The sequence below is a fragment of the Xenopus tropicalis genome, chromosome 8, assembly GCF_000004195.4.
Source record: "Xenopus tropicalis strain Nigerian chromosome 8, UCB_Xtro_10.0, whole genome shotgun sequence".
NCBI classification, from domain to species: domain Eukaryota; kingdom Metazoa; phylum Chordata; class Amphibia; order Anura; family Pipidae; genus Xenopus; species Xenopus tropicalis.
Genome location: NC_030684.2, coordinates 102,766,599 through 102,793,809, shown reverse-complemented (window position 1 = coordinate 102,793,809; position 27,211 = coordinate 102,766,599). Strand labels below are relative to the sequence as shown.

Here is a 27,211-nt window from a genome sequence, read left to right as displayed (position 1 = left end):
AGTACAGAAGTAATATACTTAGTGACTTGCCAAAAATGCAAAAAACAATATGTGGGGTGCACAATGCGATCCCTTAAAGATAGAATAAAAGAACACATTAAGCAAATTTGTAATGTTAAATATGCATTTACGAGCCATGTCACCAGACATTTTGCAGAATGCAATAACAGTGATAAAAAATTCTTCTCAGTACAAGCGATAGAACAGGTAAAAACTGGAAGGAGAGGAGGAAATACCCTTACTCTTCTCCGTAAGCGAGAAGTATATTGGATTTTTTATTTAACACACGTATTCCTTTAGGTTTGAATTTCACTTTTGATGTTACTTGCTTTGTATGAAAAAATACTATTTACTTTTTAAATATTTGTATTTTTACTTCATAACCCTGTGCTATGTATATTTTAACTTTTGTCAAATTAACTATGTATCTGAGAGTTGCTCCATACTGATTGGTTTTAACCTTGGTGGGTATATGTTTCACCATGTGTATATATAGATGTGTAAACAAACTTTGGTGAGCCTATGATTAAGTGCCAGATTGGCATGAAACGCGTTAGGCTTTATACATGGGGTATGATTTTTAATGGATTACAATAAAGAATTTTTTTTTATATTTTGATTTCTTTGCGGACTTAATCTTTAACATTGTAGTGTTTCCCTCATTTTGGCCACTGGAGGGCTGAGTCTGCAATGCTTACTTAATTCATTTAAAAAATGTTTTTCCTAGTTTAGCTATTTTTTGTAAATAACAAGTCGAAGAAGTCACAAATTTTTCCCACTCGTGCTTTTTTCGTTTTGGATCTTTTGATAAATGACTGACATTTGTGATAGTGAGTTTAGTTGCGACTTTAAAAAAATAAAAATGAGAAAAATTCAAATTTTGACAAATCTGACTCTTAGGTTTGGGTGCAAATACAATTAAATATCAGTATCACTTTAGCCCCTTCAACATGTTTCCCAAGCCTTATTTAACCATTTTTTGTATTGTACATATATGATCAAAGTGATCACAAAAAAACTTTTTTGTAATCACGAGAATGTCATGTGGATATCTGCACATCACAAAAACAGCAGGAATACTGTTCTGAAAAATGAATTATCCTGTGTCTCAGCGTCACAATAAGCCATCTGTGTCTCAGGGGTCTAAATATTAATGTTCTTACCTGCATCACAGTTCTAACTACAAATTATTTACCCAGTGTTTCATTACTAAAATTAGCACACCTTTCCCTGTGCCTTGCCTGACCTAGAGGTTAAGCAATCACCCTCTGATATGGGATCCTGTGCTTGAGACCATAGTCCAATTGCCTGTGGTAACTCCCAGTGTATCAGCATACTTAGTGCACCTGTAATAACCACCTTGCTTGTTGTAAAGCCACTTGAGTCCTATAGGGGACAAGTGCTGTATAAAAACAATTCTCTTTCCTTTATTTTCCTTGGCTCTGTCTGAGTGCCCGGAATAAACTACCCTTTCCTCTTTAGCTTATGAACTTCCCCTTTATCAAAGAATTTGAAAGTAAGTATTCCATAGGACACAAGATAGCATCCAAAATAGTTTAGCAAAGCATCTGTTGCAACCCCCAGGTAATACCATAATTGGTGCTGTAGGACGCTCTTACCCAGTAACATAAGCGGAGCAAATGTTGAGCTGTCAGGCTTAATGGTTGGCCATTGGCTGGTGCAAAATATTGGCCATACTGGGCGATGGGAGTTCCATGACTTGTATAAAAGCACAGGACCTTCTACCTCAAGTCTTTATATGGTCATGGACATGGAACTCCTCTGTGACTTATAATATCCTTATATTTTACAATAGGGAGTACATTATTTCTTATATAAAATACAATTTGGTAATTTCCTTATGGGAAACTGTAAATTATATCCTTATAAATGGTGCTTAGTGATGCCATCAGTTTTAATTGGAGCTTAGTGATGTAATTTCTGTTACATGATTTACTAAAACTTGTATATTATAATAAATATAGTGTAATATAAAGTGTTATAAAATATGAGGATATTAGAAGTCACCTCGGCGTTCCATGACTCGACCTTTGGCCTTGTGCTTTTATATTGTCATGGAACTACTCGGTGACTTAAAATAAACCTATATTTTACTTTATTCTCTATAAAACTTAGTCCTTTAGTCCGTAGCTCAAGAATAATAACTTCAGTTTGTTTTAAAGTTAGAGCATGAACTCACTGACATGCAGTCATCTGGCAACATGCAAGCAAATATTCCCATTTCCAATAAGTTTCATGAGAATAACTGTGACACAGAAGAGTCAAACTCACAGCAATCCAGTGAAAGACGCAAGAATAATTCAGATCGTCTGGAGCAGATCCATAAAAAAATATGTGCACTGAAAGAAAGGATGATATTCTGGACAAGGAAATTGTCTGAGTACGTTTTTTTCCCCCAAGTTTACAATCCTTTAAAAATATGTGTTTTATTTACAGTTATAGTAAACTGCCAGTTTATCTTTGTAAGCATACTATGGAAGAACCTTATCTGAACTTTAATTTGCTTATTAAAATGTCACTGCCATTGTCAAATCTGCAGTTACTGCTGGGTAACTTGATCAGCTTCTGTTCCTGGGTACCATTGCTCAGCCATCTTAGCAAGAACAAACCAGCACCTTCATGTATCCTAAGTGGCTTTAAATTAGAGATAAAACAAGTTATGACTGAATTATATTTCAGTTAAACCATACATCACTTCATTTGCTCATTTTGGTGAATGGTTAAAAGCTAAAAGTGAACGACAGTTGTGAGCGATGACAGAGGGTCCCTTTATACTCTGCCAGCATTAATAATTGAGATCGTGGGGATGGGTTACGGGGGTGTTAAATTGCAACAGCATACCAATAATAATGACTCAGCTTTCATTTTTGACCATTTTAAACAGAGGCTAAAAAAGTCATTGGTTACTAAAGCTAACCGTGTTGGTACAATTTAGCAACTGTTTTAGTAAATCAGCCCACTTCTTTTCTGTGCAATTGTCCCCCTTGAACAGGTTTTGTAATCTGATGCTAAATGCTAACAAAGGATGCACACCCTCTTTAGTTTAATGTGTTCCCTTTTTGCCTTCATTTCTTGTTCTAGAGTAGAAAAACATCATGAGGAAAAATGTAGAAGGATGAAAGATAGCTTCCACCTGCTAGACCAGTTTCTTCAGACTGAGCTTGAAACTGTCGGGAATGTACGCTTTGAAGAAGGCACTGCAGCAGATTCATGGTAAGCTTAACTTGTGACAGGTTCTCTTTAAGTGCTGAGATAATTACTTTAACATTCTATCTGTTGGGTGACAGAAAAGTATAATGGCTCTAAAAGCTTTGTTGAATTCAAATTAACAGCTATTGCAGTTGTGAAACTTTCCAATGTGTAGTTTTCAGCATATTAAATCATCTGTAAACTGAGGCCCTCCTTTCTGATCCAAAAAGTTAATGCTTTTCATTCTAATTCTGATATTCATATAGTAGATTGATCATGAACTTACTCACCCCTTTTGTCAAGGTCAGGGTCGAACTGGGAAAAATACCTAGTGGGCCCCGGTGCCCCAGTCCGACCTTTGCCAGCGCTCCCCCTACTGACTGTTCCTCCCCTGACGCGTTCAATTTATACACGCTCGGAGAGGACATCGGGTGGGGGCCCTACGGGGAGGTTAGAGGGGCCCCTGGGGGGGGTAGGGGACATGACTGGCGGGGGCACCTGCAGGGCCCCTGGGGCGACCCTGGTCAAGGTTTAAAAATGCCTTGAATGATTTTTGGTGGGAAGGGTCGACATGCCTTTATTATGTTATCAAATATAACACTGCACACACTTCATTCTTTTCTAGGCCTAAAAAGCAGGTACACTAGTGCTTTAAAACTTTGCATTTTCTAGCATGCTTACGTGTTATTTAAATAAGAATGCCTGTGCATACAATGAGGTGGATTGTGTCATAGGAACACAGAAATACAGAGAGAGATTCACACTGACACCAATGCAAAGGTATCTTCCTACAATTTGGAGGAGATTTGGCAATAAACTGTCCTTTCTGTTATCACCCTTAAGGTGAACATTGGTTAGAGACTGTTGTCAAGAGGAGAACTTGCTGACCAAATGCTTTAAGATGTGAAAATTGGCATGAAAAATTGAACTATTTCTGTTTTCTGTATTCTCATTCCAGGTTTAAATCTTGCTATGATTTGATTGTTTCGAGATTTTGTGCAATGAACTTTAGAGCTTATGGAATTTCGGGCATTAAAATTCACAGAATAGTCAGAGTACACAATCGTATTCTTAGACTAAAATTTGAAGATAAAGTGCAGTACTGGATGGATAATGAAGACCTGTACACCACAGAGTAAGTTTTTATTTTAATAATTTCTTATGGAATTACTAATAGCAGTACCCATGTTGGTACTGTTCTGTAATTCCTACTGACTGTTTTCTGTGATTTTTCCATATATTTTAGGTGTAATTATGTTCAGATACTTGAGCAAGAAAGCAGTGTGCACGACAGGACATTAAAATGTTATGCAGAATAGCGAGCATCTCTATTGTCAATAACTAGTGATGAGCGAATCTGTTCCGTTTCGCTTCGCCGAAAAATTCGCGAATCTTTGAAAAGATCCGCGAAACGGCGAAAAATTCGCGAAACGCCCGCGACTATTCTTTTTTGACGCCGGCGACAATTTTTGGACGTGCGGCGAATTTTTCCGCGGCGAAATTTTTCATCCGTTTCGCGAAACAATCCGCCAATGGCGAAACGCGGAAATTCGCCGCGAATCCATGCCTGGCGAAACTTTTCGCCCATCACTATCAATAACCTTTAAAGACTGACTTCCAATCCTTTATAATTTTTTTTCCATAATAATCATCTAGCCTATCTGCATACCCAGACATATTTCACACTGTTAACTGTCCTAACAGGTGTGGTTTGAGTTGACCCTCTTGAATGATTGTATATTCATGGAAAATACTGTACTTTAACCATTTTGTACTGGTTTGGATCAGATCCCTTAAAAAGGAGATGCACAAGCAGTGAGTTGAACTAGAATACTCACATAACAGCTGAAAATGGGAGGGTCCAAAAAATCTTTTAGATTATACCGTCAGTCTGAAACAAAAATAAATAGGTTGGTCTGCTTTTACCTGTGCTGTGAGTCAGCAGTACCAGAACAGAACAACCAGCCTTCTAGTGCAACCTTTCTTACTCCTTGCTCTTTGTATGTAAAATATAAGTTCAGTTTTTTAACTTAATTAAAATATGTAATTAGTGCAGTTTGTTCAGACTCCAGAGGATTTACATTTTACTATTGCAAAATGTAGTACCTTTGTTCGGTTCTATAAATCAGCTGTATAAGTAATCAATTCTAGTAAGCTCTGTTGGGAAGGGCCCTCTTTAGCCTTTATTGATTATTGGCTTCTTTGTATATAAATTTGTATGTTCAATGTATGCACCCAGCTCTGCGGCATATTTTAGTGCTTTATAAATATGTGATTGTAATAATAATAGTAGATTCTCTAAACCAGCTGCTTTGCATCAACTTTTGCCCCCCCCCCCACCAAGCAAGTACTTGTGATCTTGTAAATAATTTCATAATTGTAAGTAAGCTAGAAAATAAAATACATTACATATACACAATTTCCTATCATGAATAGGTTTTCATTGGTGCTAGACAAATATTGTAAAATGATATAGATATTTACCACTGTCACTAATTATTTCCTTTCTGTATTATATTTATAAGGAGCTACAAGAAAAAACTGGAGTATCTTTTTTACATATTTGACCCCAAACTCCCTATAGATAAAAAGGAACTTCTTCACGTTCTTGAAAATGGCTGCAATATCACCAGGTCATCCCAGGTAGAGTAAGATGGGTTTGACACAAGAATATTATCCAAAACACACATCCAACTGGAATGAAAAATGTCTAAGATGCAGTAGCATCTAACGCACTATTTTAAACATTTCAGTGCGTGGTAGTAGGTTTTGTTTAAGCCAAGATAGTGTAAGATGCACTGTACATTTTCCCCACTGTGCAGTATATGCCGAGAGGTTTCCACCTCTTCTGAACCACCCCTGTGCTATCTGGTAGGATACATTACAGTGAGATAAAACTTATAAATAATACCCATTCTAAACCTGCTTAGCATTCACCCCTAATGCTAATACCACACAGGTATGATTTTTGGAACCATCCCCTGCACTAGCATTAGCCTTTTCTGTGACTACACCTGAAGCCATTGCATTGGCTGGACACAAATTGCATGAGTGTATATTTTGCCAATGAAATCTGCTCTACATGTGCCTACACCCAAGCCAATGCAATGGGTCCGGGTGCAGGTGCAGAAAAAGGCTGATGCTAGCGTTCGGTTAGCCTTGTGCGGCATTAGCCTAAGGGTTATATCTGAACCGGCCATAGGCCCATTTATTCATTGCATTTATAGGGGAGATTTGGAGGCTAATTTAGAAACTGTACTGAACAGTAAATAGTTGGCACCTGGTAAAACTTTACAAATTATTTTAGAATTTTTTTTACATGCATAATAATTTTCCAAATCTCTGTGTGTGATTTGCATTAGGGGTCAGTAATTCAGAGGGATGTTAGTGCTCAGTACTTATTCTGGGCTGTGCTAAGTACTAACACCCCAATGAAAATTAATGTCAAACACACACAACTGTTTGGGTAATAATGCAAATTTCTTACCAGTTTTCTGATTGTCCCAGTGTTGATAAATGTAAACAAAAAATTGTACTGTTGCGAATCCTTCAAGATTTCTTGATCAGTCTTTAGAAAAAGTTTAAACTAAAATTCCAGATAACTTCTGAGAGACAAAGGTTCTAATTCATGATTTTGTAAAGTTTATACTTTTATAATTATTATATTTTTAATTGTTGCATAAGTCCTTTATTCCTGTCAGATTTGAAGCTGTTTCTAGACAGTATATTATATGCTTAAATATCATTTATCCAAAACAAGCACATTGGCTGCATATTTACCAATCACATGGGATATTAAGATATTTAATGTTAATTAGATGCAGAGTAGGGTCTACTCTTATTATGCCATGCGGATATTTTAACTGAATTTTAAACATAAGTCCTGTAAATGAACAAAAAGGAGACATATGTGTAAACTGGAAAATTATTTTTGGCCTGCAATTTTATGGCTTACAGCAAATCTAATATTTTAAAAATTCAAAACATAAAAATGTAAAAAAAAGAATCATTAGAGGATGGCCTCTTTTGGCTAAGTTAACAAATTCTTTGAAGTTAGACTGGAACTGTGTGATGTGGTAAAAAATTTTTTGTCATAGTGTATTGTTCTACTCCATAATGTGTCATGTTGTATTTTATGCAGCTGCCTGAACAAGAACAAGTTGAGGCTGTTCTACTTACTAACAGTATGAGTTTGTGCGAGGGACCAAGATTAGAGTTCTTACAAAAACAAGCAATGAACAAGAGCTGCGATCCAGAGGCTTTTAAAGATGGTAACCTAATTAGGGGGGCTCTTCAGCTGTAAATTAAAAATGACATGATGAATCCTACATTTTGTTTTGGAACGATTTGCATAACAATCAAGCACTTTGGGAAGCCTTGTGGAACGGTGCTGAATGTTATAGGCTTGGTTCAGCAAGCACATTTACTGGGGAAAGGGGTTTGATAAACATAGGAATTTACTAAATAAGAATCAGAAGAATTAATTTTACTGTTATAGTGAAAGACCCAGATTTACAGAAGGCACAATGATAGCTCATTTACATAGAGGAATGAAACACATTTAAGATAAACTGAACAAAACTCTGGGAAAATAAATATATTGTTTAAATATCTGACTACCTTGATCTTCAAATCTTTTGATTTAAGAAAATGGTATACCTTACCTTACTAGTCGTGCTTTTGAGGAAGGTCATGAATATGTATTCTCTGAGAATTCACTAAGCAGACTTTTGCTTTGATTAATTATCTGTGTTTCATCAGCAGTCACAACTAATTGTTGATTCATTGCCATAGGTTACTGCTCCAGAATAAAAATTACATTGGATTTGTAATATTCTAGGCACCCTTACAGATAGTGAGTGTGTGTATATATATATATACTGTCATATAAAGCAGGGCACTCACAGGACTTAAAAGTATGGTTAAAAAGTAATAAAGTTTATTTGTTATTCCAACGTTTCAGTCTTCTTGAGACTTTTGTCAAGATATTTATATAGTGAATTAATGTATTAAAAGTCACTGAACCGTTCCATGGCCATATAATTGCACAACCTTGAAGGCCAAGTGCTTTTATACAGGTCAAGGGACTCAAAGGTGGCTTAATATTTTCCTACTTTACAGTAGGGGGGCACATTATTTATGTGTACACAAATTTTAGTGAGTCATATGACAAATGACATCACTGCATACCGAATATAGCTGATAACATCACTAAAGACCATTTATAAGGATATAATTTATAGCATATCCATGGCTCCTTTGTAATACATGGCTATATGCAGGACACACACACACACATGCAAAAAGTCCTCTAGGACCAGTGAGTTTTCTACAGCACTGGAAAAAGTTGTTTTACAATGCAGCTGCTATTTGTGACTGAAGACTTCTTTAAAATGATAGTTTTATACCTTTATGTGTAGCACTAAAGGAGAACTGTATATAGAAGGTTTAACTTAATGGGCATAATTCCTTCTTTTGTTACAATCTGCAACATATAACACATACAGAGTATATAGTCACACGCGAAGCAAACCAAGAGAAACACAGAGAAAACACCCATACTTCATGCAGATAGTTTCCTGGTCTAAACCCAGTACATAAGGAATTCATACTATTCATAGTAGAACCATGAAGCCACATGGTCTAAATTTCTTGGTGGTAACTGATGTACTTCATACTGTATATGCATCATAAAGAAATTTCAGAAGAATTATATTCATAACGTGAATGTTATGTTTATATGAACTGTATTTTCTACTGTTATTAGGGATAAGAGACCAAATTAGTTCTACATTTATTGCACTAAGGATGATATTACACACCGCTCTTGTTCTGACTAGAAGAATCATATAATGCTATATAAAGCATTTGCTCTGTCCTAGTTTCCTTATTATATACACATTAGTCTTAAATAACTTAAAAGTGTTTAGACTAGCTGCATGTAAAGTTATGATATTACTGTATACTGCTTTCATATCTGTTTTGCTTTGCCCTTTGCCAAGATTATTCTCTGAATAACCCATATTATTTGTGACTATCAGCTATAACAAGTTTGGGAACTCTTTGCTTATCCATAGGTATAATTGTCATTGCTAAAGTGTTTCTGGGACGAAGTGTAAAAGCACGGGATGATCTTCCTATCAAGCCAAATAATTATGCAAAGGTGAATTCAGTCTACAGACTGCAGAAGTTTGCAAACAGCACCTTTAATTCATTAAATGATGGTAAGCTGTCAGATATGTATATAGTGAAATATATAGCAATAGCGCATACAAAAACATTATTTAAAGGAGAAAGAAAGGCAAAGTCACTTGGGGGTGCCAGAATGTTAGGCACCCCCAAGTGACTTTAATTGCTTACCCCGTACCCAGGGCTGGTGTCCCTGTACGGAAAAAACCACACCAGCCCGGGGTAGCAGCGATCGATTCCAACTTCCGGGTTCCCTGCGCACGCATGCGCAGTAGAGTGAAAAGCCGAACTTTAACAGAAAAGTCGGCTTTTAACTCTACTGCGCATGCGCCGACCGCTGGCATTTTCAGAAAGGAAGCAGGAAGGAGGAAGCACTGCGCTCCAGGTACCCCGGGTTAGTGCTGTTCTCTCCTAACAGGGGCACCAGCCCGGGGTAAAAGGTAGGCGATTAAAGTCACTTGGGGGTGCCTAACATTTTGGCACCCCCAAGTGACTTTGCCTTTCCTTCTCCTTTAATGAGATAAATAAGTTACACCTTTTTAAAACAAAGTTTACATAACAGTACAGTGGAAAATATTAGAAATTGATATATTGTAATAGAAAGCTGAAAGAGCAATAAATTAACTGGTTCAGTTAAGAAAATATCAATAACACATACACTTTTGTAACAGTGATAGACTTCCCTTATGTTCTACAAATGTTATTTCTAGACATATGTTATTGTGTGTGTGTGTGTGTGTATATATATATATATATATATATATATATATATATATATACAGTGGTGTGAAAAACTATTTGCCCCCTTCCTGATTTCTTATTCTTTTGCATGTTTGTCACACTTAAATGTTTCTGCTCATCAAAAACCGTTAACTATTAGTCAAAGATAACATAATTGAACACAAAATGCAGTTTTTAAATGAAGGTTTACATTATTAAGGGAGAAAAAAAACTCCAAATCTACATGGCCCTGTGTGAAAAAGTGATTGCCCCCCCTTGTTAAAAAATAACTTAACTGTGGTTTATCAATTTCAATTTTCAATTTCAATATCAATTTCTGTAGTCACCCCCAGGCCTGATTACTGCCACACCTGTTTCAATCAAGAAATCACTTAAATAGGAGCTACCTGACACAGAGAAGTAGCCCAAAAGCACCTCAAAAGCTAGACATCATGCCAAGATCCAAAGAAATTCAGGAACAAATGAGAACAAAAGTAATTGAGATCTATCAGTCTGGTAAAGGTTATAAAGCCATTTCTAAAGCTTTGGGACTCCAGCGAACCACAGTGAGAGCCATTATCCACAAATGGCAAAAACATGGAACAGTGGTGAACCTTCCCAGGAGTGGCCGGCCAACCAAAATTACCCCAAGAGCGCAGAGACAACTCATCTGAGAGGCCACAAAAGACCCCAGGATAACATCTAAAGAACTGCAGGCCTCACTTGCCTCAATTAAGGTCAGTGTTCACAACTCCACCATAAGAAACGGACAGGGCAAAAATGGCCTGCATGGCAGATTTCCAAGGCGCAAAGCACTTTTAAGCAAAAAGAACATTATGGCTCATCTCAATTTTGCTAAAAAACATCTCAATGATTGCCAAGACTTTTGGGAAAATACCTTGTGGACCGACGAGACAAAAGTTGAACTTTTTGGAAGGTGCGTGTCCCGTTACATCTGGCGTAAAAGTAACGCAGCATTTCAGAAAAAGAACATCATACCAACAGTAAAATATGGTGGTGGTAGTGTGATGGTCTGGGGTTGTTTTGCTGCTTCAGGACCTGGAAGGCTTGCTGTGATAGATGGAACCATAAATTCTACTGTCTACCAAAAAATCCTGAAGGAGAATGTCCGGCCATCTGTTCAACAACTCAAGCTGAAGCGATCTTGGGTGCTGCAGCAGGACAATGACCCAAAACAAACCAGCAAATCCACCTCTGAATGGCTGAAGAAAAACAAAATGAAGACTTTGGAGTGGCCTAGTCAAAGTCCTGACCTGAATCCTATTGAGATGTTGTGGCATGACCTTAAAAAGGCGGTTCATGCTAGAAAACCCTCAAATAAAGCTGAATTACAACAATTCTGCAAAGATGAGTGGGCCAAAATTCCTCCAGAGCGCTGTAAAAGACTCGTTGCAAGTTATCGCAAATGCTTGATTGCAGTTATTGCTGCTAAGGGTGGCCCAACCAGTTATTAGGTTCAGGGGGCAATTACTTTTTCACACAGGGCCATGTAGGTTTGGATTTTTTTCTCCCTAAATAATAAAAACCCTCATTTAAAAACTGCATTTTGTGTTTACTTGTGTTACCTTTGACTAATAGTTAAATGTGTTTGATGATCAGAAACATTTTGTGTGACAAACATGCAAAAGAATAAGAAATCAGGAAGGGGGCAAATAGTTTTTCACACCACTGTATATATATATATATATATATAAAATATATAAGAACATAAACATTTTGATTATTGCTAGTGCTAATGCTTATGTACCTTGTTGTAGAAATCTGTTCTTCTAAGGAACATGGGAACTGTGATTGCAGTCTGCGACAGTGCGAGTGGCTTGTGTTTGATCATGAATTCATTTTGCCTGAATACGTTGTCGAGTTTGAATACATTTCCATGGTACGATAAATATACTCATTTCCAATAGCATAAAAAAATGACTTTGTATTGGCAGATACATATTTTGTATTCTCACCATGCTATTTTGTACAGTGCTTTCCTGATGTTTTCTGGATACTGCACAATTACCCCCACATGTAATAAAATGTAGTGATGGATGAAATGTTTCGCCAGGCATGGATTTGCGGCAAATTTCTGCGTTTCGGCATTGGCGGATGATTTCGCGAAACGGATGAAAATATTTGCCATGGAAAAATTCGCTGCGCGTCCAAAACTTGTCAAAAGAATTGACAAAAGAATAGCCGCACGACAAAAGAATAGCCGCGGGCGACAATTTTTTTTCCGATGCACAACATTTTCGCCGTTACACAAATTTTTTGCCGTTTCGCGAATCTTTTGAAAGATTCACAAATTTTTCGGCGAAGTGAAACGGGACAGATTCGCTCATCACTACATCACTACTACTCGCTCATACTTCTTTCTTGAGCTTCAGTTCTTATTCAAAGTGTGATAGGTGCCTCTTAGACCAGTAACTATAAAAAGGCTTAAATTAATATACAGCAAACCCAATAAATGTAGCTGTGTTGTTTTTCTTTATGTAACCATATTTTATCCAAGTTACATTTTGTATTTTTCTTGTAGGAAAAGTCATCAGGGTTTGTCACGCCATCTAATGAAAATGCTGAAGATGTATCACATGATCTTAAGCTTGATGAAGATGCCATTGCTCTAGAACCTTTTTTAAAGCCAAAACCCAAAATTATCAGCCTCGATGAAAAGACAGTTCTATCAGTGGCTAGAGCTAATATTTATAGCCAGATAACAGTGAGTACTGTAAATATATTTTCTGTATATATGTGTTTCTTTTGGTGAAATAATTAAAACTGTTGATCAGAGGAACTAAAAACAAAAGTATCTACTAGTCTTTAATATCAACACTCAACATTTGCTTATTTTTGGTGATACAAGATATTATGGTCTTGATTACCAATTGAACAGGGTTAAGTGCTTAATGGAAAACTATACCCCCAGAATGCGTACTTAACCAACAGATATATATCAGAAAATATTGGCATTTTACATCCTTTCCCTTGGTCCACTATTTAGTGATGGGCTGTGTGCTCCCAGAGATGACCTGACCAGATATAATGCAGCTCTAACTGTAACAGAAAGAAGTGTGGAAGCGAAAGGCAGAAGACTGTCCATTCATTGGCTGATGTGGCCTAGCATGTATGTGTGCCTTGGCTTGTTTGTGTGCACTGTGAATCCTATGATCCCAGGGGGTGGCCCATAATTCTTAAAATGGCAATTTTCTATTTAGGAGTACCCAATAGCAAATACTACTAAAAAAGTTTATTTTTATGACAATGGTTTATTTAGCTGGAGCAGGGTTTTACATATGAGCTTGTGTATGCAATATATTTTTATAGAGGCCTACATTGTTTGGTGTACATGAAAATCATGCTTCTGTGCCACTGGCGGGTGCAAGCAGAGCTCTACCCCTTGCTTCACATTACAAATTTAGCCAAGATGGTTTGCACAGATGCAAAGGAACCTATGAAACATCAGCTGTACAATATTGTTAGTATTAGCTTTAACTTTTTTTGGATTATTTATAATGTCTTCTTTTGCAGTTAAGGACTTTAAACCCATGGGTCAGGGTTCAGGTTTGTGCAGAATGGTTGCAGAAAATGCTATAGAGTTTCTTAACTAACTTGTGTTTTTTGCAAACCATTGTTTTGGCTTACTTTGGAACTGGTTTAGCAATAAAAAGCTCACCCCCTAAAACATTGCAAGCTAATTATTTATGAAACAAATCTATCTTGTAGGGAAAAATACATATTTTCTGGGTTCAGAAACAAGCCCAAACAATCATATACAGAAACCCAAATCTTGTGCCTTCATAAATCTGCCCATGTGTTTTAAGTTATGATCAGTTAGTCCTCCAAGTACCTTTCCCTTGTCACCTTGGATATCATGTCATTCCTGTCATTGTGTTTTTTTGTTGCTTGGCAAGTTAGCAACATCAGCTTACTTTATGTCAGCATGCCAGAGTCCATAACTAAAGTAATTCAAAACAATTAAAAAAATAGATTTTATGTTTTAATGAAGAACAGGTAGCTATTTACAAACAAATAGAATATTGGATCCTCAGTGAAGACTATGTTTTTTTATGTACAGAATGAATGTAGGTCAGGTTGTTCAAAGACTTCAGAAATTTGATAGATCCTCTTTTGGCATAACACACAAAAAAAATATCATATTAGTTTCATTAAAATGTTTTTATTCTTAAATAGGTCCTAAATTTACATGGAAACAGTCTAAGTAAACTGAAAGATATCTCAAGACTAAACGGACTTCGAAAACTCATTATAAGTTTTAATGAGTTTTCTAGCTTGGAAGATGTGTCTTACCTGGTAAGGAATTCAGCAATACTTTTTTCATTTAAACCTCTGGTATATGTGTTTGGTCAGTAGGCATGCTTACCATTACTGATGGAGGATTCACATATTTTTTACACAGTATACTTCATTTGTAAAGGTTATATATCTAGTGTAACTTTTACAGTTGTTCACACTTGGTGGTGTTATTATCAGTCAAACATACTACACAATGGGGGAGATTTATTAAGACACGAACACTCGGAGCGTTCATTCCGCGACTTTTTCGTACGCCCGCGCGGCTTTTTCGCACGGTTGAGTGAAAAATTCTGAAAGGTTCTGCCGCTGGTTACAATCTGTGACTTTCGGATCGCCAATACGATATTATTGTGAGTAATACGATTTTTTTGTAAGCATTTTCGTGATATTTGCGATCTTATCGCGATTTTATCTGCAAAATTATCGTATCCAATCCGAATTTTTCCCATTCGGGATTCGAACTCGTGTTTTAATGAAACAGCCCCTATATGTATATAAATATTTTTTTTTTTAATGCGCTTCCTCATAGTTGCTGTCTGGTAATTGCTTACCTGTGTATATAGTACACAGTAGTAAAACTCATTTTTTTTATACACAGTGTACAAAATGTTCACTTTAAGCCGACCAGTGCCACTGCTAGAATCATGTAATAGGCCCGTAATGAGTGCATTTTTCTAAAGAGCTTTTGACATTTTCAATATTTGCACACAATTGCTATAATAACTAGGGGTAATTTAACCAGGTCAAATTATTTGTAAAAACATTATTTGAAAAAAAAAAAAATCCATTACTTTTTACCAGAATTACTAACTCCTGACCTTCTTGGGTACTTTCTTAGCAAACAAGCAAGCAACCCTGTAAATTAGGGTGGTTGATATAATGCACTTTTCTAATGGCCTTAGTACAGTATGATGTTGGGAATTTGCTGTGGAAGCCGGCCGGCGAACTCTATAAATCAGACCTGTGGATATGGACCAAAAAAATGAGCCATCATCCTGTTTACAAAAGATTATTATGTTCCTACACTAAAACTGTTCACATACACAAGACAACTTTTTGTTTGTTGTAATCCTTTATATGCCATCCAGGAACAGATTTCCTAGGGGGTGACATTTTTTCTCTTACCATCCTTTTTTTGTGGGTACAAACACCTGAAATTCATTGACAGATTCAACTAATGGCTGTTATATGAAGCTGGGTTGCAGCATACTTTCATACGAGAAAATTACAGAAAAATGACTTCCAGTGATCCTTAGTAAGGCTACCCTCACTAAGCTTCTCATTTATAAACTGTAGAGCCACCCAAACTTCCATGTCCCACTTGTAGCTTAAGAAGTCAGGGTAGCAGCACTCATATACACCTATAAAAAGGAAAAGAAATCCAACTTTCTAAATGTCCTAAGTGAGTTGAGCCTAGAAAATCAGGGTACTGTACTGTATAAAGTTCTTTATTATATTATAATATATTATATTTAATTTTTTTTGTTGTGTCAGTTTCCCTTTAACTACTGTGAACTCTTACAAGGCTACATGAACTAAAATACTTGAGGATTGGGCATTCTCTAAAAAGAGAAAATATGCCCCCCTTCCTTTTTGACAAAATTATGACAAAATGTAATCCAGATGGGTTTATGTAGAAAACGTACACAAACACTTTGAATTTCCAGATATAAATGTGTTTTTGTTTTACACAAACATACCTGATTCCACAGACTGAAGGACACAATGATAACGCCAACAAGATCCCTAAAGGGTCCCTTGGACCGACTCGGCAGCTTATCTGCCCATGTAGGGGCAGAAATGAGCGGGCTGGCCGACCGATATCTGGCCTGAAATTGGCCAGCTATCGGTCGGCCAGGTTAGAAAATCCAGTTGGATCGGGGACCGCATCGGCTCGTTGATGCGGTTCCCGAACCGACTGCCCCATTGCCGCTTAAATAATCCGTTTGGCCCCTCTCTTACTTTGTTCCATTGTAAACTGATACATTCCGGGAACTGGAAATCCCTAGTGGATGGTGCACATATTCTCTAGAAAGCAGAGGACTTTAAGTCCCAGAATTCATCATTTCACAATGAAACAAGATAAGGGTAGGGTTGCATTATAGTGAGACTCTAGAGTGGGTGCTGAACTGACAAAACACACAGACAACATAAACATTTGTACCTTTTCTATGTAAATCCAACTGAATAAGCTTTTGTTAAAATTGGGAATATAATTTTCATTTGAGTAACATTTACAAAATGGAGGGCCTTATAGAAAGGAAAAGCAATCTTAACTCATTAAGAATTCAGAATGTTTACTCTTTGATCACATAAAATTAAAAATATACTTTTTTAACATTCCTCATAAAATAATTTGATTGTCATGATTGTTCCTCATACATTTCATGTTTGGTGTCCTTTACATAACTGTAGTTGCATATAACTGAATGCTATACATTTCCTTTAGTTTTTTGTTTGTCTCTCTAACCATTCAACCTCTTACCATTTACAAAGACTAATTTGGAATACTTGGATGCCAGCCACAATCAGGTGATAACTCTGGAAGGATTTAAAGGTTTAGGAAAACTGAAGTACTTAGACTTAAGTTGGAACAAGTTGACTAATAGCAGAGAAGATCTACACATTTTACGTAAGCATGCAATACAGCTTTCATCCCTGGACATTCGATACAATTTCTGGCAAAAGGTTGGTAAACGAATTATTAACTTTGTTAGTTATTACCAGCATTTAAGAATGTATTGGTATTGTTTTTATTATGCTACATAAAAGCATTTCTCATCATTCGTAGTAGTACAACATGTGGCAGGCCTCTGGTTCCCTATGCCTGTTTCTTATTTGCAGCTTTTACCCTTGGCTTCCCTTAGTCCACTTTATCCCCTTCCATAGCAACAGGGGGCATAGCCACAGTAGCCACCACAATGTGTTTGTGGTGTATCAATATGGAATCTTCAAAGTGGATAACATAATAATTAGTAGGGACAAACCACTAAAGGGGATCTAAACCCCCCCCCCCCAAAAAAATGATTTAAACTTACTTTGACTGCTTCTCTGAGACATTAATACTCATTTAGACTGCTTTCACCAGGCTTTTATGGCTGAACAGACCTCTGAACTTTAGAGAGTCAACCACCTAGGCATAACTGACTATGAATTGCATAGAAAGAGAATATACAGTTATGGGCTTATTTATCAGTTTTCAAGTTTGTGAATTCGCTTAAACTCGCATTTAAAAAAATTTGAATGCTTGCTTTTTAATTAATATGGAAACGTGTTTGAATAAAAAACACTTGAATACTTCGAGTTTGTGAGCTTAGAAACTCAAAAAAATCAAAAATCTCAAATTGAAAATATGGCTTGACTTTGCCTAGGATAACTCCCAAAAAATAACTCAGTGATGGATTTCCCTAAAGTACACTTTTAGCACTATGCCATTTCATCTAATATTCTAGAGTTTTCAAAATAAGGCACCGCTTTCTTGAAGAATATGACTAAGATGCTAATTGGCTTTAATATTATTTCAGCCTACTCTCAATGGAAGCCCTTTGCAGCTTTCTTTGCAGACTATTTTGTTTGAATATCTTATTGAAGAAAGTGTAATTATTTTCTTTTACCTCATGCTATGTTTGCCTTACATAGTTTGTTTAAGCATTATGGGTAATATACCACTGCATTATCAGCTTTTGTGTCTTTATAATTATGTTCAGAAATTCTCACTCTGTATTGTGCAGCATATCAAATGAAATTGCAGAAATCTTTGTTTTACTATAATAAAGATTATATAATGTTGGCAAAGTCAAACAACTGTGTAGTTATAAAAGCAATTTCTTGAATGCATGTCCTAGTTTTAGTCCCAACAGGTAAAATGGCCTATATACCACAGTTTCTATTGTTATTCGTAATACACATTTGCCATTATTTGACTCTACAAGGCTCTTGTAGAAATCTTGTATGTTGTTTTTATCAAATGTCTCATGTAATTCTTGCTTTACACATTTCCAAGCCAGCTTCAGTGCTCAAGGACACTATTGCAATATTGCCATCATTGACTCATTTGAATGGTGTCACCATAACAGAAGATGAGATTTCGGAGGCTTTGCAGATTTCCTCTGGGTCCAGAATTACACAGGTTAAAATTTTATTCTCTTTAATACAAGTAAACATATTGATGTATTGAAGATATCTCCATGTTAGAAAAATTATACAAATGTGTAAGAACAGTAGCTATGATTTCCTGATTGTGATGTGTAACTAATTAGAATTAGCTGAAATAATTTAGAGGAATGACAAAATGGAGACAGGTCTTGAACATCATACAGACTGAAAAACAGAAAGTAGAGAGGGTTTAAATATATCAAATGACTAAAGTACATTCAGGGAGGATTATATTTCATAGAAAGCAGAATAATAAATCAAGAAGCAGTGCCCTAAAGCATTCAGGTGGGGAGCTCAGAATTAATAATGGAAAATGCTACTTTACTGAAAAGGCACTGGATGCTTGGATCTCCCTTCCAGTTAAATTAGTAGACATGCAATAGGTAAATATACTGGGAATCTAAGACCATACATGAACTAGCTACTATAAGTGCCTTTTTTCAATAAAAGCCAACTAAGTATTGTTTGTCTGTATGGGGTTCAAAAACAGGGGTAAAATGGACACAAAAACAAGACAAAATGGGGACATAAATGAGTAAACTGGCAACTCTGCTGGTGGAGCAAAGAAACACTTTATGGTTATTCTGTAAGCAGTCAGAAGAGGGGCATGTTTGTCACGTTAAAACCTGGAATGCTAACAAGGTTGAAAGCATACATGTATCATAGTTACCACAGACAGTAATATTTTCGTTTGTTAGTCTATCAGCTGTGTGTGTATTTCATATTTTATTAGGTATTTGATAATGCAACATTAACATTTATAGAATTTTGTGTGTTTTCTATGTTATATTATTTAGTATTACCTAAACTGGGTATTAGTCATTTTATCTGAGTTGGAATTTAAATTAAAAGTCATTCTGGCCATTTTCAGATAAGGGCTAGAGACTGGCAATAGTATAAAACAGATAATGTAATAGCCTTGTGGTGTTGCATACTGTACTTTCAAATTGTTCTCATTTAGATGTGATCGACCCAATATCCAGAACTTTAAAGTAAGGGGCTTACACAGCAGTATAAATGGTTTTTTGACAGATTGTGTAGGCAAGTACATGTGTAACTATGGTTCATATGGATCAGGGGCTTGCCTTACTTTTCATTTGGGATTGTTGGGGGTGTTTACACTGCATATTCCTTCCTTATAAACATTACAAAGAGGATTTGTGGGTTTTGTTCTTTCAGGCTTCACTACTAATCAACGCAAGGACAGATACTGTAAAACCGCGCTGCCTAAATTTATTGCCATCTGCACAAATTCTTGCTCAATTTAGCAAGAACTGTCTGGATCCAAATGCTGAACTGAGTAACAGTTGGTACACCAAGGTAAGAGACATTCATGTGCACAAATTCCTTTTTATACTAACTTTATAATAGGAGAAATTGAAGAAGTCTTCTGTGTATTGTATGTGACAAAAAACTAAGATACGTTACGCAGTAGATTGTATGTACTGGTATCTAACATTAGCACTTTTTTGTGAGAGAAAACTAATTAGCATTGTAAAGTACAAACACCGAATTCAGAACAACTTGATGTAAAAGAAGGTTTCTACAAAAGGGTTTGTAACAACATAAGGCAGTACACAGCATTTTGGGTGAAACATTTGTGAATAATAAATGATGCTATACTTGACCATCTGGCTAATCCTGCCAATTGTATTTTGGTTATCAGTTTCATTAAACAAACTGATACACACAAAAGTGTTCATACTGTAGCTGACTATTCAGATCCTCCACAGCACAAAAAGATCTTCAGCTGCTGGTCTGTACATGTTATTTTTCTACATTTTTTAAGCAATTTAAGCAAATAATTAAAATAATAAGAATTGAGAACAGTGGAAAAAATGGGCCACTCTGACACAAATTAAAATGTTATAGATGAACTTTCCCTTTAACTGGTAATTATGTATGATTACAGGACAGAAACCTGTCTGTCGTTATAGCAAGTGACAGTATGACTTCTGTTTCAGCTGGAGATGAAGAGTGTCAAGGCACATTGCAAGGAACCATACATTTCCCATTTTCTAAAAAAAACATATTTGTCAAGACTTACATATCTTCACATTTCATCAGTAGTTTTCTTTTTAATTATTTATGCTAGGCAGATAGAAATATGTTCCAAAATAGCATATACTACAGATCCCAAAGGTGCATCTTCCTTCAGCTATGATCTTACTGATCATGAGAAATCATGTACTACTGCCAAAAATGAAAGGTTAAAAGCTTTTCTGTCACTTCAATTTTATCTACAAGTTTTTACAATAGCTGGGAGAATCATTTCCCTTATCTGGTAACCATAGCGTATGAATTAAGAAATAGACATTTAGAACAGCTGTCAGAGGAACACTTTTAACAAGTTTAAAAAACTGCAGGAAGAACTGAGCAAATAAGTTTGCTTCTGTGTGTAATTATGAATTAGTGTCTAACACTTCTATACGTTGTTCTTAATTAATTATATATTAATTTCTGCAAGCATATGATCTAAGTTAATGTATGCTAAGCCTTAGAACAAGGTAGACTTCTTGAGCTGGTATGGTATTTCAGCACAGTGTGGGAAACATGACCAGGGGACAGCCTTCATTTACAGATGAATGTTGTACTGCTCAATTCATGGGACTCCAACTACTACTAATCTTGAGGAAGAGTCAACTTAGCATGTTGTTTGGGTGTGATGTTGACTGTTGTCTCTCCTTTTCTGACCATGTTAACTCCACTGTCACTTTTTCTTACGCAGCATTGCTAAAATTCAACCTCTTTTTTTAACTGTAACAGCAAGGCTGCTCATGCATGCTCTCATCCTATCCTGACTAGACTACTGTAACTACTACTACTAACTGGCTTCCCCAACTCCCATCTACCCCTCCCCACAGTCTTAAATACTGCTGCCAGAATTCTCCTCCTCTTATCAATTTACAAACTCCTTCTCACAACCTTCAAAGCCCTTCATTCCTCTGCACTTCACTACATCTCTTCTCTTATGTGTCCATATGTTCCTTGTGGACTCCTCCGCTCCTCTCAGAACAACCGCTTAGTTGCGCCCCCCACTACTACTGCCGTTTCTCACCTTAAATCTGCCTTGCTGCCCCTTACATTTGGAATGCCCTCCCTGATTTCTGCCAGAGAGAATCCTTCCTCAGTCTCTTTAGAACTAAACTCAAAGACTACCTCTTGGAGCACTTGCACAGCAACCAATCTGGAAACTAGCACTTATATTGCAGTGTCACCCACTGTAAACTGCAGCACTAATATCCTCCTATTTGTGTCTGTAGGTTACCCACCCATATAGATTGTAAGCTCTACAGGGCAGGGGCCTCTAATCTCTTTGATTCTTAACTTATTGCAACTGTACCTTGTATTTAATATTATACTTTGTATTTATTATAATAACCCTCTGTTGTATTAATATATTGTTCTACTGTACAGCACTGCATTCATAAGTAGAGCTTTATAAATAAATATATCCATACATACATACATAGCTCTGGATCTGGTGACAGTAAAATACATGCCATGCATTTCACACATTTTTGTTCCAGTTTCAGTGTAACAGATAGGACCATTTGCTCAAACTGTATAGAGAATATAGAGAGCTTCAGAACAAAATCTTGAACAATTAAAAAACCATACAAAATCAAGACTAATTGCAAATTGCCTTAGAATAACCCTGTCTACAACATAATTTAAAAGTGAACTACTAATTTACAACACAAACTTTAATTTACTGTCCTATCTTTAGCTGTATAGAACAGAATGCTCTATTTCAGTCAGAAGTAAAGCTGCTCAGCAAAGACTTAGGCTAGAGATGCTGCATCTTATGTTTTCGACTTGAGTACTGGACCAATGCCACTACATCCCTTTAGAGGTGAAAAGCTCTGCCTATGAAAATGCCTTAGTGGTTCATCTTTTCTGATAACTTAAAGAGCATGATCTGGGCTTCTCAACAGCAGCCCAGAGCACACTGAGCATGTGCAGTGTCACTGACTTTAAAAAGATGGTGAGAAGATGGGGAGTTCCTGTGGACAGATTTGAATGCCTGGATCATTACTGTTATGGGGCTGCTGAACCTCTGTATTAACACTAAAAGTTTAGTGTACACAATACAATAATAGTCTTGTTTTTTAGGCATTAGTTACTTTAAACAAAAATCATTTACTTGTAATCATTCAGTTACAAATCTGTGTTAATCTGCAATATTTATAGATAACCTCCCTGACCTTAGACAGCCAGAATCTCGTCAGAATTACAAACCTGGAAAAACTAGTAAATCTACGATGGGCATCTTTCAGCAGCAACCATTTGACAAAAATCGAGGGATTGGAACATTGTGTGAATCTGGAAGAGCTTAACCTTGATGATAACTCCATCTCCAAACTAGAGGGTATGATGTATTGTTTGCAATACATATTTGTGCAATTTATGTGGCAGATAACTATAGCTATATTACAGGTATGGGATCCCTTATCCGGAAACCTGTAATCCAGAAATCTCCGAATTACGGAAAGCCTGTCTCTCATAGACTCCATTTTAATCAAATAATACAGAATTTTAAAACTGATTTCCTTTTTTTCTGTAGTAATAAAACAGTACCTTGTACTTGATCTAAGATATACATAATCCTTATTGGATGCAAAACAATCCTATTGGGTTTAATTAATGTTTTATTGATTGTTTAGTAGACTTAAGGTATAGAGATTCAAATTACAGAAAGACTCCTTATCCAGAATACCCTTGGTCCCGAGCATTTTGGATAACGGGTCCTATACCTGTACTAAAGAAAGATATGCTGTAAAAAACTGCTTACTAGTTTTAATGGACCATGGTGCCTGCACCCATAGCTTGGTGATACTACTTGTGAACATGGTGTCTGAATTGAGACCAATAATGGCTCTTACACACACAGATATTTGAATGGATCTATTGGAATTCATGCTAAACACATCTATTGCCTTTGTGAGTTAGACATATATTTCTCTACAGTATTTAATTGAAGCATAAAAATGCAGAATGTTGAATTTGAAAAAACATACCAAAAGTTCATTTATAAATACAGATGTGTTAATATTTTCCAATCATTTTTATTTTCCTTTTTCTTGTAGGGCTTTCAAAGCTGACTAAATTAAGAAGGCTAAGTATTAATAACAATCTCCTTGCTGGCTTTGACAGACATGTTATTGAGAGCCTGTCTCATCTTCACTTCCTTTCTGCTGAGAACAACAATATCAGCTCACTAGCTGGTCTGCAGAGAGGTTACAAATTAATTGAACTGTACCTCAGCAATAACTGTATCAGTAGCAACCAAGAAATCTACAGTCTGAAGGTAAAGTAAATGGGAACAAACACATAATTATTTGATTCTGTTTTGCTAGATTCGGGGGTTTTCCTGTTAAAATGGTACTTTGACTCTTGGCCATGTGTGTTACAGCCTGTAAGAGGCATTTCCATTTGAGTGATTTGGGTGATTTATCAACACTTGAATTTGAATTTTTTACATGATTTGAACTTTTTGCACAAACACTTACACTCAAACACTTTGAGCTTGTAAAACAAATTTGAGGTATTTGAGTTTTTTTTCACAATTTTATTTATTCAGGGTTTTTTTATATTGAAATTGTTTAATAAATAAGCAAACACTTGAGATTTTTAAAATTATTCAAAGTAGAAAAAAAACTTACACATTCTAATTTTGATAAGTAGGCCCATAAGTCTAACATCCATTGTTATATAAGTAACAGCAATAGCCCTGGTATAGAGAATGGAACTAAAGAGTCCATCATCTCAGAATAGAATGACATTGTTCCTTTTAATGTGCAATTCAGCATTTTGCTGTGTACATAGAATCCCTTTATGAGGTATGAATGAAGAGAGGCTATGGCTCTGCCTAAAATAAAATTGAAAAAATACTGCTGTTTTACTATATATGCTCAAAAAAAATGATGCACACAATAGCGGTCACTGTAAATAAAATGAGTGACTGAAGGAGTGGGGGGGGGGGGTTTTAATGGTAAAATGATGACTAAATTGTACTGATTACTGTATATAGAAAAGCCACTTTTTTCTTGCAAAAAGGGGCAGTTTTATCAAAATGTGAGTTTAATACATAAAAACTTGCCCATGTTCTATTCATTGCTATTGGATTTTTAGACATTTTTATGTATTAAGCTCTAAACTTACATTTTGATAAATCTGCCCCAAAGTTTTAGGGCTGTTAAGATTTTTTTAAATAACCCTTCCAAACATTCCTGCTATTTACTTTTTAACTACTCATAATTCATCAAAATTATTTAAATATATTTTTTTTTGTTTAAACAGGGTTTAAATAACTTAGTAATTCTGGATATGTGGGGCAATCCAATTCTGTTGAAACACGAGAACTACAGATTATTTGTTATTTTCCATCTTTCTGCCATAAAAGCTTTGGATGGCGTTGCAGTGGTAAGATGAAGAAGGAATTTCTAAATTTACTATCCTTTATCTATACAGTGCCAACATATCCAGCAGAGCTTTAGAAAGATCAAACATCATTTACATCTGTTTCTGACCCCTGGGAGCTTACATTCTAAGGTCCCTATCACATCCAGACGAATGCCAACCACTGCCCTACCACACATAGTAATATCTCCTTGGACAAGCTAAATTGTTTCTGTGTCCCTAGTTGGCTCTATTGATTACTGAAAATACCTTTGTTCACTTTTCAACACTGAAACATCAGTTTTTGAACAGTTCCATTTTAGCCCAGATGGAACACACTTTTATACTTATGTCCTTATAAATACAGTTCTTTAGAGCATCTGATCAGTGATATCATTTACAGCTGTTTTCACAACACTGTATGACAATAAATCTCGATATATATTAATTCTCTGGATTTTCTTTATGGTTTTTGTTTTGAAAGGAACCATCAGAATGTGAGAATGCTAAGGATATGTTTGGCGGAAGACTTACATCTGATATGATTGCAGAAAGAATAGGCCACCAGAGATTTACTGAATTGCAGGACTTAAACTGGAGAACTTCATCTATCAGGTAGAATTTTTTTTGTTTTTTTTTCTTGCTTTCTGTGTATACATACAGATGGAGCAAATCCATCTAACTTTACAAAAAGGATAGGGGGAATGATCAATGCACATTCCCTGGCCCCCTGTTTAATAAGTAAATTATCTATGCTAACACATGTACTAAAATTATGATCATAAGATACCACGTCAAGGTAATCATTGGCTTTTTTATTGGGCACATGGTTATGCTATCAACCAGACTTCTTTTACACCCAATAGCTAATGCATTTACTTAATTACACAACAAATATGCCTGATAAGGATACTGAAACATCCCAAAAATTCCTTTATTAAATGTTGTGTTTTTTGTGTGATCTAGATCAATTGATCTTGTTCCTGCTGACCACTTTAGGAACGTGCAAACTGTGAATTTAGAGAATAATAATCTCACGTCATTCAGCGGATTAATTTTCCTTCCAAATATTAAGGTGTGTTCAAAATATATATATATTTTTTTCTCTTTATTTATTAAAAGAACAAATTTTAGCTTTTTACATGTATCACAAATTGGTCAAGAATGACATTAATAATATATAACATATGACTGTTTTTTCAAAAAGGTATATTAGTTACATATTCCAAAACAGCTAATAAAAAATCAAAATTAACAGTTTAGGAACAATGGGTTTGGTGGTTCTACCATACTTCTAAAGAGCAAGTATACTTAATTAAAATGTATAAGATGCACATTTTATGAGGCAAGATGCAATGATGTTATAGGTCTTAGTTTCTTCCAGGGTTCCCAAATCTGGTCGTAGGACTATGTTATCGTGTAACAGTGCAGAAAGGTAAGACAGAGCGAGTGTAGTCCGCTTGCATTTTTAATTGAGCTAGGGAGGGGGAAGGTACAAGCCAATTCAAGGCTATCGTCCATTTGGCTGCAGCTATAAATGTGAGAGGCTAATGCATTTTGCTTCTTAGATAAGTTCGCAAAAGGATAAAAGGAGTAATGCCAATTCCGGATCTGGATTAATAGGTGTATTAAACAGTTGAGAACAATTAAAAAGTTTCTGTCCAGAACTGGAAGACTACCATACATGTCCACCAAGAGTGCTTCAATATTTTTTTAAAGAATAAATACCAACAATTATTTCCAAATGAGCTATAAGTGCAGTATGTTAGAAAGGTACTTTGCTCAAGCTGTGATGAAACCGGGAGTTTGGCCGTGGGAAGCATAAGAAGCAGTCATGTATAAACACCCCTGTCCCTGTGGGAAGCATTGATGATCTCTGCTAATACATTATTTATAGTTGTGAGAGGTTTCCTGCATGTCTGCATTCCATCAGCAAGATGATGAAATGCACCCTTATTTGAATTGTTCATTGTGAACACTATTCGGCCAATATTATCTGCCATACAGGCCCAGGAGTCTTGCTCTGTCTGTATAGCCAATTCATTGTGCAGAAAACACAGTATGCAGCATACAGTATTGATGTCTTACATATCATTTGGAAGCGTAGAGAAAAATTGTTATAGAATAATTATTCCCAGTGCTTATTTACCCTTTCAGGCAAGTCTAGACACTCACACAGAACTGTGTGTTAATAAACCATGCAGATAACTGAGCA

At 36.0% G+C, this 27,211-nt stretch overlaps 1 protein-coding gene across 4 annotated transcripts in view; it reads left to right on the top strand.

Annotated features, from left to right (window-relative positions):
• lrrc9 (leucine rich repeat containing 9) overlaps positions 1–27,211 on the top strand; it is a 51,804-nt gene that overhangs the window by 9,972 nt on the left and 14,621 nt on the right. For all 4 annotated transcript variants that reach the window (XM_012968697.3, XM_018096335.2, XM_031890598.1 and 1 more), the window contains 17 exon segments: positions 2,184–2,401; positions 3,103–3,234; positions 4,169–4,345; positions 5,736–5,853; positions 7,352–7,481; positions 9,288–9,434; positions 11,898–12,019; positions 12,662–12,844; positions 14,317–14,436; positions 16,936–17,127; positions 18,443–18,568; positions 19,774–19,914; positions 22,789–22,966; positions 23,685–23,905; positions 24,898–25,020; positions 25,481–25,611; positions 25,963–26,071. In XM_012968697.3, coding sequence (XP_012824151.1) covers positions 2,184–2,401; positions 3,103–3,234; positions 4,169–4,345; positions 5,736–5,853; positions 7,352–7,481; positions 9,288–9,434; positions 11,898–12,019; positions 12,662–12,844; positions 14,317–14,436; positions 16,936–17,127; positions 18,443–18,568; positions 19,774–19,914; positions 22,789–22,966; positions 23,685–23,905; positions 24,898–25,020; positions 25,481–25,611; positions 25,963–26,071 — 2,568 coding nt within the window.